This window comes from Pangasianodon hypophthalmus, chromosome 10, assembly GCF_027358585.1.
Source record: "Pangasianodon hypophthalmus isolate fPanHyp1 chromosome 10, fPanHyp1.pri, whole genome shotgun sequence".
Classification (NCBI taxonomy): domain Eukaryota; kingdom Metazoa; phylum Chordata; class Actinopteri; order Siluriformes; family Pangasiidae; genus Pangasianodon; species Pangasianodon hypophthalmus.
The window spans coordinates 14,391,202-14,403,270 of NC_069719.1; the positions used below are offsets into that span (position 1 = coordinate 14,391,202).

Below are 12,069 nucleotides of genomic sequence, written 5' to 3' on the forward strand. Positions count from 1 at the left end.
TGTTTTTAAACAGTGTAGGATATGAGCAGGGCTCATTCCTTACAACATTTTTCACCAGCACCTCACAGAGACATCTTAACATTAAATATATATTTTAATAACAATTTAAGGAAACATAACAGCTTTTATGAGGTTACATCTGGACAAATGTAAATAAAAGAAAAAAGCTGTAGTTTCTTTAATTAAATTCTGCATGCTCAAATGTGGAAATCTCATTTGCAAAGACCATTATAATTATAATTACTCATTATTGCTAATGGAGCTGTCTCTCAGGTTGTTAAAGGGTGAACTTTAGATGCCACTCAATGTTACTGTCATGAGCTATACACCAAATCAAGGCAGTCAGGGGGAAAAGGTGCACTAAACGTACACATTGAGGTGTCCTGACTGATGTTTGGAAATTTGGAAAACGTACAGAAACAAGGTGTCCACATCCTCCCCAAACATATGCTAAATAAATAAATGTTCATGTCTCAGAGGCTAAAAAGTTCTAACAAACGGAAATGAGTTAATCATTTTAAGGTGTAAAGTTTACAGTCATGTCAAGTCCATCATAAAAGACCAACATACGCTGAAGAGCATAATCGCAATTATAGAAATATGAGGAGTGAAAACACGTAAAAAATAAATACTGTCAACAGCCCCATATTGCAAAACCCTAGATTTACCACACAATTATACAAAATATTTAATAGGACCTCAAACCTGCAACAATTTTAACCTATACATATATATATTTTATATTTTTTTTTTATTTTAAGAAATCAAGAGCAGGTTTGGGCTGTTAAAAATATACAAGTTTCATTTTATGGAAAGCTGAGAACTGTTCTCCCACTTTATGTCGTACATACAATGTGTTTCATCATTTTAGTTCCTGCACCTTTTTTACTCTCATCATCCCTTTTAACTCATCACAGTGAGCCCACAATCAAGAGCCTGTGGTTGGTCTCTCCCAGTTCATCTACAGTCTTAGAACACGTGTTAGGCTCACTTCATATAGGAGTCAATATCAGATCAGGACAAGTTCATCTCTTAGAAATACACTGACACACCAACACGGGTTCGGGATTAAGCCGTCTGGGTCTTGCTCAAACTGCCTCTGCCTACCTCTGTGGAATGTGTGCTCAGGTCAGATTAATGAGCAGGTTCTCTCCATACTTGCGCAGGTATTTCTCATGGTTATGGTCGACAGACCACAGTGGAGGTAGGAATTTGGGCTGCATGCAGGACAGGAAGTGCTGACGCCAGCGTCGCTCCAACTCAATCAGACCGCGCAGTCCTCGCTCAGCGTATGCCTGTACCACCTTCAGCCCATGTGGCACGTAGCTCTCATTAAAGATCCTACACACACACACACACACACACACACACACACACACACACACACACACACACACACACACACACACACAGGTGACGTGTTAATCTTCTGAAAGGTATAACATTTGATGTTATACCTGAAATTCATTTCAGATGCTAATGAATTTTCCACAAGTCTTAAAAAACCCACACTTATTTTATAAATGTCCAGCCTTAAAAAGCTATTTATATTTAATTGGCGACACATCAAAGATTAAAGGACTTCAATTCATTTGCACTCTAACCAAAGCCAAAAATCAGTGAACTACTGTGAAACCTCTACATGGTTTGATTTTATTTATATCCAAGTGTAGGTGGAAAATCTATTGAGTGCCCTTGCATAGGAGTTGATAACTGTTCTGTAATGTGCCTAAAAACCATTACACTGAAGCATAAATGAAAACATAGCGTTAAATACAACACATCTGAGCAACACAAAGGCACCAAGCTTCGTGTGTTGTGACTAATCAACAATATCATATGATGGTCAGAGGAGGAAATGGTTCTGACCACTGGTCAAATAAAATAATATATATCTGATTTTAAACAAACACTTGCAGTCACAGAACCTAAGGTAAGCTTAGACTCTCTCAAATATATATTATATTACATTACATTTTATAAAATACTCTGCTCCCCTCACATACAGTCAGGTCCATGAATATTTGGGCACTGACAAAGTTATTGTTATTTTAACTGTCTACTACAGTTAAACTATGTTGTAGTTGTAATTATATAATGCAGACTTTCAGATTTAATTTGAGAGTATTTACATCCAATTCATTTTTTTTTTTTTTTTTTTTTTTTTTTTTTAAAAAGACCAAATGTAATTTGACAGTTAGCTGCTCAGCTGTGCCATGGCCAGGTGTGTTACTCCCTCATTATTTCACTTATCAAAAGAAGTCTTCACCACAATAAATACAGATGATTTACCGCAAGATGTAAACATTGGTTTGCCTCAAAAACAGCAAGACCAGATTAGAGTTTGCAAAAAAAAAAAAAAAAAATCATCTAATAAAGCTTGTACAGTTCTGGAACAATATCCTATGGACAGGAAAGACAAAGATAAACTTGACCCAGAATGATGGAAAGAGAGAAATATGGAGAAGGGAAGAAACTGCTCATGATCTGAAGCATACCACCTCATCCTATGGAGTGGGCATGTATGGCTGCCAGAGGAACTGGTTCCCTTGTATTTGTCAACGATGTGACTACTGACAAAAGCAGCAGGATGAATTCTGAAGTTTATAGAGCTATATTATTCACTCAGATTCAGCCAAATGCTTCAAAACCCATTAGACCTGCAGATGGATAATGACCCAAAGCATACTTCGAAAGCAACCAAAGACTTTAAAGCAAAGAAGTGGAATGTTCTGCAATGGCCAAGTCACCTGACGTGAATCCAACAGAGCATGCATTTCATCTGCTGAAGGTAAACCTGAAGGCAAAATTCCCAAGAACCAGCACGAACTGAAGACAGCTGCAGTTAAGGCCTGGCAGAGCTTCACCTGGAAACAAACCCAGCGTCTGGTGATGTCTATGGGTTCCAGATTTCAGGAAGTCATTGACTGCAAAGGACTTGCAACCAAGTATTAAAAATGACAATTTAATTTATGATTATGTTAGTTTGCCCAATTACCTTTGGTCTCTTAAAAAGGAGGGGACCACATATAAAAAAAAAAGTGATGTAATTCCTACACCATTCAACCAGTTTGATGTTCATACCCTCAAATTAAAACTGAAAGTCTGCACTTTGATTCCTTATTTAATTTCAACTCCATTACACTGTTTAGACTGCTGAAATAACAAATACTTTGTCAGTGTCCAAGTATTTATGGACCTGACTGTACTTTGCAAACGTCCATGAGTAGATTGCTGATGTGGCATGGCTCCCTCACCTAGTCTCCAGGTTGGCAGCTGTGTTCAGCATTCCCTCTGTGACTTCCCTCTCCTCTCCTTCCTTGCAGAAATAAGCATGAACAACTGACAGGAGCTCTTCTCGTCTGGAAGCGGGCATGCTGTCATTGGCACTGAGAAGGGCACGAGCGGCTGATCGCACACGCCGTCGATCCGAGTCCTCCAGCATCCTTACACCCTCCTCACAGCCCTGTGGGGCAGAGAACTCGTCTGCCAGCTGCTGCTTTAGGAAACCGTCATACACGTTAGACGCTGCGTGACAGGAAGTGCACAGCAGCAGGATGTCATGCGAGTTGTGGTCCTTCATCTCAGCAGGGAAGTGGCGCCTGTACTCATGTGGAACGATGTTCTTTCTAACAGAGAGAGGGCAAGATATCTACTGAGACTGAAAAGAACTGAAATGCTATTGGCACCTTGTGTATATGCATGCTAGAGGTAGGACAGAGTATTGATATTCAGTCAAAAGTATGCATGCACAAAAGCACACATTGCTTCAGTACAAACCTGATGTAGGACTCAGCTTTTCCACACACCACACAGAGATTTTCTTTGGCTGTGAGGTAATAGTCCTTCTGAGAGTCAGGGCGACCCGAGGGCTCAAACAGCAAACGTACGATGAAGGGATCCTCACTGACCAGCTCTGAGGAACAGGACAGGACAGCTCTGAGGAACAGGCCACTCCGAACACCACTGCATGCAACAGTTTTAAAGAAACCCTGAAGAGGTCTTTTAAAATTACAGAGATTTATTGTCATCCTTGTCATATACAAGTGTATATAGTAGAACAACAGCATTCTCCAAAGCCTTGGTGCAAGAAAGTGACAACAGGGAAATCCTAGACAACACGTAGTGCAACATGGGCAACAAAGGACAAGACAATAAATAGACACAGAGAAAGAATCTGCATAACGAGGACAATAAAAATACAACACAAGACATTAAACGCATCATAACTGTTATAACCATTGTAACAATGTGAAACACCCACTGTAGTTTGAAAGCATTAAAATGTTTCTGTGAACAATAAGTTGTTTAATTTATTTGATGTAACTAATGAATATATCGTTTAATGCACTCTAACAACCCAAGGGAAAAAAAAACACCTAGATCTTCACCCTAATTTAAAAGAGAAAGGTCTATGAATATCTATGCACATTCAATTTACAAAATGCCTCCATGACTCTCTGTCTTTCCTAATAGCTTGTCAATGACTTAACGACTGGTAAATCAACTTGTATTTGTCACAGGTAGACACAATTTGCACCAAGGCTATATTATAGACAAAATTATATTGCTTCATACTGTGATTAAGATTAAGGTAGCATTGCCATATATTAAAACAAATCAAATTACACCCACAGAAAACTTATCAGATTTGCCCTCAGAGGACAGTAAATAAAGTGTGCTGTTTGAGAGCTCATTTGCATATTGTAAGATTTTGTGAAATCAATATTTCAAAGACCAATATTGTACTAATCAACAAATGATATATTGTGCAGCCTTAACCTTAGCCTTGCCTTGTCATATAATTTTAATATAAAGATTTTATTCATGAACATTAAACAGGTTAGATAGCTAACAGGTACTCCTGCTGTTTGCTACAGTATGACTGATTCAGTCAATATGTATGTGATGTACCTCCTATTCCTTTGTCAAGGTACCACTTTGCCTTTTTCTTGTCACATGTGCAGAGCGGCTGGCCATCAGGTGCATGAAGGAAGCAGTTATCATACAAGGGGGATTTCCTAAAAGTGGGTAAACAAGTACACAGTGGGGCTTATTTATCAAGCTGGAGACAAATGGATTTATTCATAAATCTTTCAGGGGAGCAAGAAATTTCATACTCATGAAAATCTACACTCACTGAGCACTTTATTAGGAACACTATACTAATACTGGGTAGGGCCTCCCTTTGCTCTCAAAACAGCCTCAGTTCTACATGGCACGGATTCCACGAGATGTTGGAAACATTCCTTTGAGATTCTGGTCCATGTTGAGATGATTGCATTACACAATTCCAGCACTTTCATGCTACAAATCTCCCATTCCACCACATCCCAAAGGTGTTCTATTGGATTCAGATCCGGTGACTGGGAAGGCCACTGAAGAACACTGAACTCATTGTCATGTTCATGAAACCAGTTTGAGACGACTTTTGCTTTGTGACATTGTGCAATATCTTGCTGGAAATAGCCATTAGAAGATGGGTAAGACGGGTTATGTGGCCATGAAGAGATGCATGTTGACCTGGACTGTCGACATAGGGCAGGTTGGGTTCATGGATTCATGCTGTTCAAGACTCCTCGGACCAGGCTACATTTTTGCAGTCTTCAACTGTCCAGTTTTGGTGAGCCTGTGCCCACTGCAGCCTCAGCTTTCAGTTCTTGGCTGACAGAAGTGGAACCCGATGTGGTCTTCTGCTGTTGTAGCCCATCTGCCTCAAGGTTTGATGTGCTGTGCATTCCGAGATGCTTTTCTGCTCACGACAATTGTACAGAGTGGTTACCTGAGTTACTGTAGCCTTTCTGTCAGCTCGAACCAATCTGGTCATTTTCCACTGATTTCTCTCATCAACAGGGCATTTCCATCTGCAGAACTGCCGCTCTCTGGATGATTTTTCTTTATTGCAACATCTTGAGTAAACTCTAGAGACTGCTGTGAGTGAAAATCCAACAAGATTATAGAAATACTCAAACTAGCCCATCTCAAAATCATGATCACATTTTTCCCCCATTCTCATGGTTTTATGTGAACATTACCCAAAGCTGCTGGCCTGTATTGGCACAATTTTATGCATTGCACTGCTGCCACACAACTGGCTGATTAGATAACTGCATGATTGCGTAGGTGTACAGGTGTTCCTAATAAAGTGCTCAGTGAGTGTATGAATGTCTATGCACATTCAATAAGTGTGAATTACAGAGGCAGTTGAGATGCATATAAAAATGCAATGCTCTACCTGGCTGAATATCCAACGCCAAGTGGTTTCCGCTTGTTCCTGCGTGGGTCTGGTACTTGCTGATCACCAGACTCAGGACTGTCTACAGTAGACCTGCGGCACCGGCGCCTGCGTTCCCCTTCATCCCCTTCACTGCGCCACCTGAAGGGCACATCCACCAGGCCCTGGCAGTGGCTAGCCAGCTTCGAGAAGGCAGTCTCGTCCTCGCTCAGCAGGCACGACTCAGAGTAGAGTCCCAGCAGGTAGAGAAACAGAGAGACTGAGACCTGGGCATCACGCGCTGCATACGACATCTAAAGCATATACAAGCAAAATGTAATGTCTGTGAGGAGGCAACATTCTCAACAAACTGTCATCAGCTCAAATGATTCTCTACATTGCATGAAACTAATGTCATATAATCATACATAGAGAAATTGTGTTTAAAAAGGTATAATAAGAAAATAAAACTTTTGTAGAGAATTACAAAAGAGAGGTACCCCACCTGCTCCTGAGTCAGGTTTTCAGCTTCCCAGTTACTACAGCGCAGCTCCAGTGATTTATCCAGGGTGACATTGAGCAGGTCTGCAGCCAGGGACTTTAAACTCAGCCCATTATTCAGCACTGCATGCCTTCAGCATTCAAAGACACAAATAATTACAAGGGGATCTCTGGTTTCATACAAGTGATAAGTATAACTGATACAAATAAAGTTGTGCAGTGACTTTAAGGTTCACTGACAGGACAATCATGAGTCACTAAATAATTATTAAAACTACCAGAGGTCTGCAATGTCATCCACAAAGGGCTAGTGTGATTCCTTTTAGAATGAGTGAATGAAGAAGAAAAAAAAAAACAATGAAGATCCTTTGTTTACAAAAAGTAAAAGAAAAAAGCTGTAGAACAGACTGGAAAAATCTAAAGCTATTTGCTATTTGTCAAGCTGACATTTCAATCTGACTAAAAATTCTGATAAACTGTTTATATGCATCATAAACAAGGTTAAAAATCACTGTGTGCATGCAGGTTACATGTAATCTGAACTTAAAAAAATATGTGAGAAATGATATTTAGCATCAGTGTAACAATGATGTTTAAAGTTTAAAACGTGTTCTGCTTTGTGCTTTAGCAAGTTTTAATTCATATCAATCTCAGCAGCAAGAAAGAAGATGCCCCCCAGCCCATATCCAACCTTAGAATTACTTGTTAATGTTAAAACATGCAACAAACTTTGCACCTACCACCTGTCATGATGCAAAAGATAAGACAGTTTTCAATTGTAAATATAATTAGATACACAGATTTACTGACTCATCTTTATTCTAGATTGAACTCCAATCCAACGCACGCACACACACACACTTCAGAGTATCAGAGTAACCGATCTACTAGCATGTTTTCGGGAGACGGGAGGAAACTGGAGATCATGGGGAAAACAAGCAACTCTGCAGACAGTCACCTGAGCGAGGCAGTTTATAATGGTGCCTATTTTTCCTAATAGATAATTAAACAGATTAGCTACCTCATGTGACTTCAGAGAAATTCCAATGGAATTCCAGGGGTGCTATTCAGAATTGAGCTTTTAAGGAACTTAGTATGACCAATCAATCCTGCCATATTAATAACATTAATATGCATAGGAAATAAAATACCTTTATGAATGTTTCATTAAAAATCACTTTAAAGAAACATGCTAGTGATAGGGGGAATTACACCTTATAAAATCTTCTCCTCTTGCATTTCATGGACTCTCACCTCAATATCCCTAAGCTCAGATCCTGTATCAGATGATAGCCAATAAATTGTGATTAAACAAACTAAAGGTCATGTTTGTTTTATGTCTGGAGGATTCATAATGACCTTTTATGAATATTATAATAGTGCAATTACTGCACCAAGCAATGTTATTTGACATGCATATAATCAGCTTTGCTGGGGGCTCAAACCCAAAATCACCCCTTAGCTAATCCTCTGTTAGGCAGCATGTAAACAGTACTGTTACGCTGGCACATTTCATACCTTTAAACTGAATTTATTTTAGGTGGAATCCTTAAATTGTTGTATTTTTTTTTCGACTAGGATTGAGCGTGTTTGCAATAATTACCTTTGTCTAAGCGCCAAGTAGCGCAAGTCCACTGTGCACACAAGGGCCAGGCTGTGGTCACTGACCAGGCGCTTGCCGTCTTCATAACAGCCAACGCCGACCTTCAGCACGTGAGAATCTCTGAGCACCTGCAGCAGGCCTTTGGGAAGAGGCAGCTGGGCATCGCGGAACGCCAGCAGTCTGACCAGCATACAGCGGCCTGAGTACGTAGCCATTTGGAGCAAAGACACCGCACATGCTTTGCCTTTGATGGACACCTGAAGGCAAGACAACACCTTGTGAAGGAGGACAGTCTCTAACAACAGGGGATTTGAATTGCTGAAGATGCCCCTCTTACACGCATGCTCTTTACCCATTCACAGTCTAAACCCAGGACGGGAAAGACAGACAGGTCCTTCTGGAGCAAGGGCCAGTGTTCTTCAAACTCTTCTGATGAGCTCACCACCACCGCTGGCACCTCCAGTAACTTCTCAACAGATGGTAATGAAAGATATTTGGGAGTTTGTGCTAGTGATGGTGGTGTGAGCTCTTGTTGTGGATGCTGAACAGCAGTGCTGCTCAATTCCAGAGGTCCGAGTTGCTCCACGGGCAACGGACAAGTGTCCTTTGGGATTTTGAGAGCTTTTCTCTTCTGTGCATATATACTACGCCACAGGAACAATCCTCCAAGCGTGGCTCCTAGCAAGGTTGCCACTGCTGCAGTGAGAGTACTCTGTCTGGACATCTCGCAATGTGCAGCAGCTCCCTGCTGGGACATAAGGAAGAGTGAAAAATTAAAGTTGGAAAATACTAAGTTACAACACAGAAGAACCACAAATCAGTGCTCATATTAGTTAAAACATGAGAAAATAACATGTAAATGTTTATAAAGCCCCTGGGAACTTTTCTTAAACACTGTATAGTATCTGTGGTGAATTTGCCATCAACTGCCAAAAAGGATCAATATTCTATTCATCAATATTCTATATTCAATCCATATTCTACGCAAACCAGCCCCTCTGGCACCAGCAACCATGCCACAGTTAAAGTCATAGCAATCACATGGCTGCATTGTTGAATGTATGCACATTTGTTTCTATTAATTTATTTCTGTAGTTATTTTCTAATTTGTTCCCAAAGTCTGTATCCAAGCTTTGGCAATACAAATGTTAATATCGGCCATGCCAATAAAGCAACGTTTTGACTTTGACTTGACAAAGAGATGAATGAGAGGGGTAAGAGAGAGCGAGAGAGAGAGAAGGGGTGAGTGAGAGAGAGCAAGAAAGAGAGAGTGAGAGAGAAATATTTGAATGGGAGAGAGGGAGAGGTGAGTGTTTCTGTGAGTGAGTGAGTGAGTGAGTGAGAGAGAGAGAGAGGCAGCAATATGGATGAGAGAGAGGGAGAGGTGTGTGTGTGTGTGTGAGAGAGATGAATTACCTCCGCGGTGTAAGAGGAGCTGCAGTGGTGTGTAGAGCTCAGAACTAATTCAGCCTGAAGCGGACTGTAGCATGTTTGCTAGCATTTAGCCCAGCTGTTTAACATCGCTAGCCGCTACTGGGACACTTAGCTAGCTCGCTACTTCTGTCACGTATGATGGTGTAGCAAACAAGCTAATATCGTGATTTACTGCCAAAACGTCGTTATCGGTGCACTGTTTCGTATTTTATTTGTACAAAAACAGACAGTATATTTTTACTTACCTCGAGCTGTGAGCGTCCAGTTCAAACACATGCACACACTTACAATGTTAGTAATAACGAACAGCTGCAAAGCGTCTTCTTCTGCCTCTATATCTCTCTCTCTCACACACACACACACACACACAAACACACACCGCCGCCAGCTCTGCACACCACAGCGCCCCCACAGGTGGAGGCCGGTCATAACAGAACTGTTCAATTCCACTGCAAAGCGCTGGTACTCCAGTCAGTTGATTCCCAGAGACAACTCTACGCAGTAGTTTTCAATCTGTATGTACAATCAGTTCACAGGCTGCTGGTAACAGTTACCAATTTCAGATGTTACAGGGGTAACAGCTGGCCAGATGGTACACTTGCGGCCTCAGGCCTGGTTTATGCTTTTGCATTAACATGAATGTGCATATATACTTTGCAACACAGTGAGGGGATTATGGGTAAATCAGCCAGTGTTTGTGTGTGCCCGTGAGGTGCATGAGGACTATTTCTCTTCTTACTCATGGGCACAATGTGTGCATCCTTTAGTGAAGCTAATACCAAAACACACTTAGCAGTGGTCTCACTTGTCTCAATTCCTTGTTTTTGTTTGCAATATTTATTTTTTTTAACTTGCTGATGCAATGTGTTTGCAATTTTTTTTTATTGCTATTAAATTTGACTCTATAGGTCTCTAACGCAGAGTGCACACTACACAACTTTTAAAATCTCAGAGTAAATGCAAGCGCTGTCTATCATGTGCCTGTGCCTTTGTCACTATTTGTTTGGAAACAAGAATGTTGAGCATTGTGGGCAGCAAGGTTTGTCTGTTCTGCAAAGAGAACTGGAGGTATAGCTGAAAATAGCTATAACTATATTTATACTGTGAAGAGGGGCTCACACTATGCAATTCATCACTGAGGAAATCAAACATGTTTATGCAGCCTGAGAAAACTGCATCACTAAACCATGGACACTACATGAGTAATTGCTGAGCCCCAAAATTAGTCTGCGACTGAGAAATCAGTGCTAAAATCAGGTGGTGTGCAGTGCCCAAAATCCTCTGGGATTATTTGTAAGGAGCAATCAAAACTTGTTGACAGCAAGGCATGGTGTATTAGTGATAGGAATCTCAGCTCTGTTCAGTGAATCATCATTTGGCTCAGCTTACCAACAAGAGATGACTCTTTTGGCTCACAAATATTTCATTGCCATTTTTTCCCTCTAAACCTGACATGCACAAAAACAAGTAGAACTCGATGCCAAAGGCCGCTAACAAGTATAGTCCCTTCTTGTTACTAATTTGTACGACTCGAATACCCTTAAAATATAACTTGACCATGTTTGGAGAAATGCCAAAATGTAATCAGTTCATCTGGTGGTAATAAGGATAAATCCATACAAATCCTACATTTAACCACTTAATTTTGAGATACTGCACTAACAAGAATTTCCTACTGACAGACTGACAGCAAAAATCTTAGACAGCCAGAAAATAGGTCTTGAGTTCCTGAACATGAACATCTCTATCTGACAAACGTGAAGGAAGCTATTGAAGAAAAAATGTTTCAGACATTTGACCATGCTGTGACTTTGACCCTGTTTGGATCAATTCCAAAATCTAATCAGTTCAACCGCTGGTTACAATGATAATTCCATATAAATCCTACAAACATTCAACAACTCGTTCTTGAGATGTCACACTAATGATATTGTCAGATGGATGCACAAACGGGGACACATAACCCGAAAAAGAAAAAAAGCTCATACAGCTAGTTCAAAGTGCTGACTTGTCTATATCATAACCAAGATAGATGGTCGTTGGCATCACTGAAGGGTGAGTCATTGTGAAAGGACCACGAGGAACACAGCAGGAATGTAACTCTGTTATCTTCCGGTAGCTAGCTCCTCACAATTGTGTTATTGTAAGGGGTTATTTTACTTTTTAATTTGCATTTTAGAGGGAGGCATTTGTGAGACAACAGCAGGATCTCTAAATCATCTTCAGCATGATGAAATTCACTGTATGCAATCATATCCAAATCTTTGGGGTTGAGAGAATAGTCTCTTGCCGACACACACAGTACATCTTTGATTAT

At 40.5% G+C, this 12,069-nt stretch overlaps 1 protein-coding gene across 5 annotated transcripts; it reads right to left on the reverse strand.

Moving 5' to 3' along the window:
- Positions 1-75: 75 nt before the first annotated feature.
- On the reverse strand, positions 76-10,221 carry exd2 (exonuclease 3'-5' domain containing 2). 5 transcript variants are annotated; one of them, XM_026934119.3, is made up of 9 exons: positions 9,998-10,221; positions 8,656-9,063; positions 8,319-8,575; positions 6,720-6,846; positions 6,236-6,528; positions 4,915-5,021; positions 3,781-3,916; positions 3,258-3,629; positions 76-1,341 (listed from the first exon to the last, which is right to left on the reverse strand). In XM_026934119.3, exons 2-9 carry the CDS (start codon positions 9,040-9,042, stop codon positions 1,125-1,127), a joined length of 1,896 nt encoding a protein of 631 aa, XP_026789920.1. In that variant the 5' UTR covers positions 9,043-9,063; positions 9,998-10,221; the 3' UTR covers positions 76-1,124. The 5 variants fall into 5 exon arrangements, with proteins under 5 accessions (XP_026789920.1, XP_026789923.1, XP_026789919.1 ...); XM_026934122.3 differs by having other exon boundaries at positions 8,671-9,066; positions 9,998-10,220; XM_026934118.3 differs by having other exon boundaries at positions 8,656-9,066; positions 9,998-10,219.
- Positions 10,222-12,069: the final 1,848 nt, after the last annotated feature.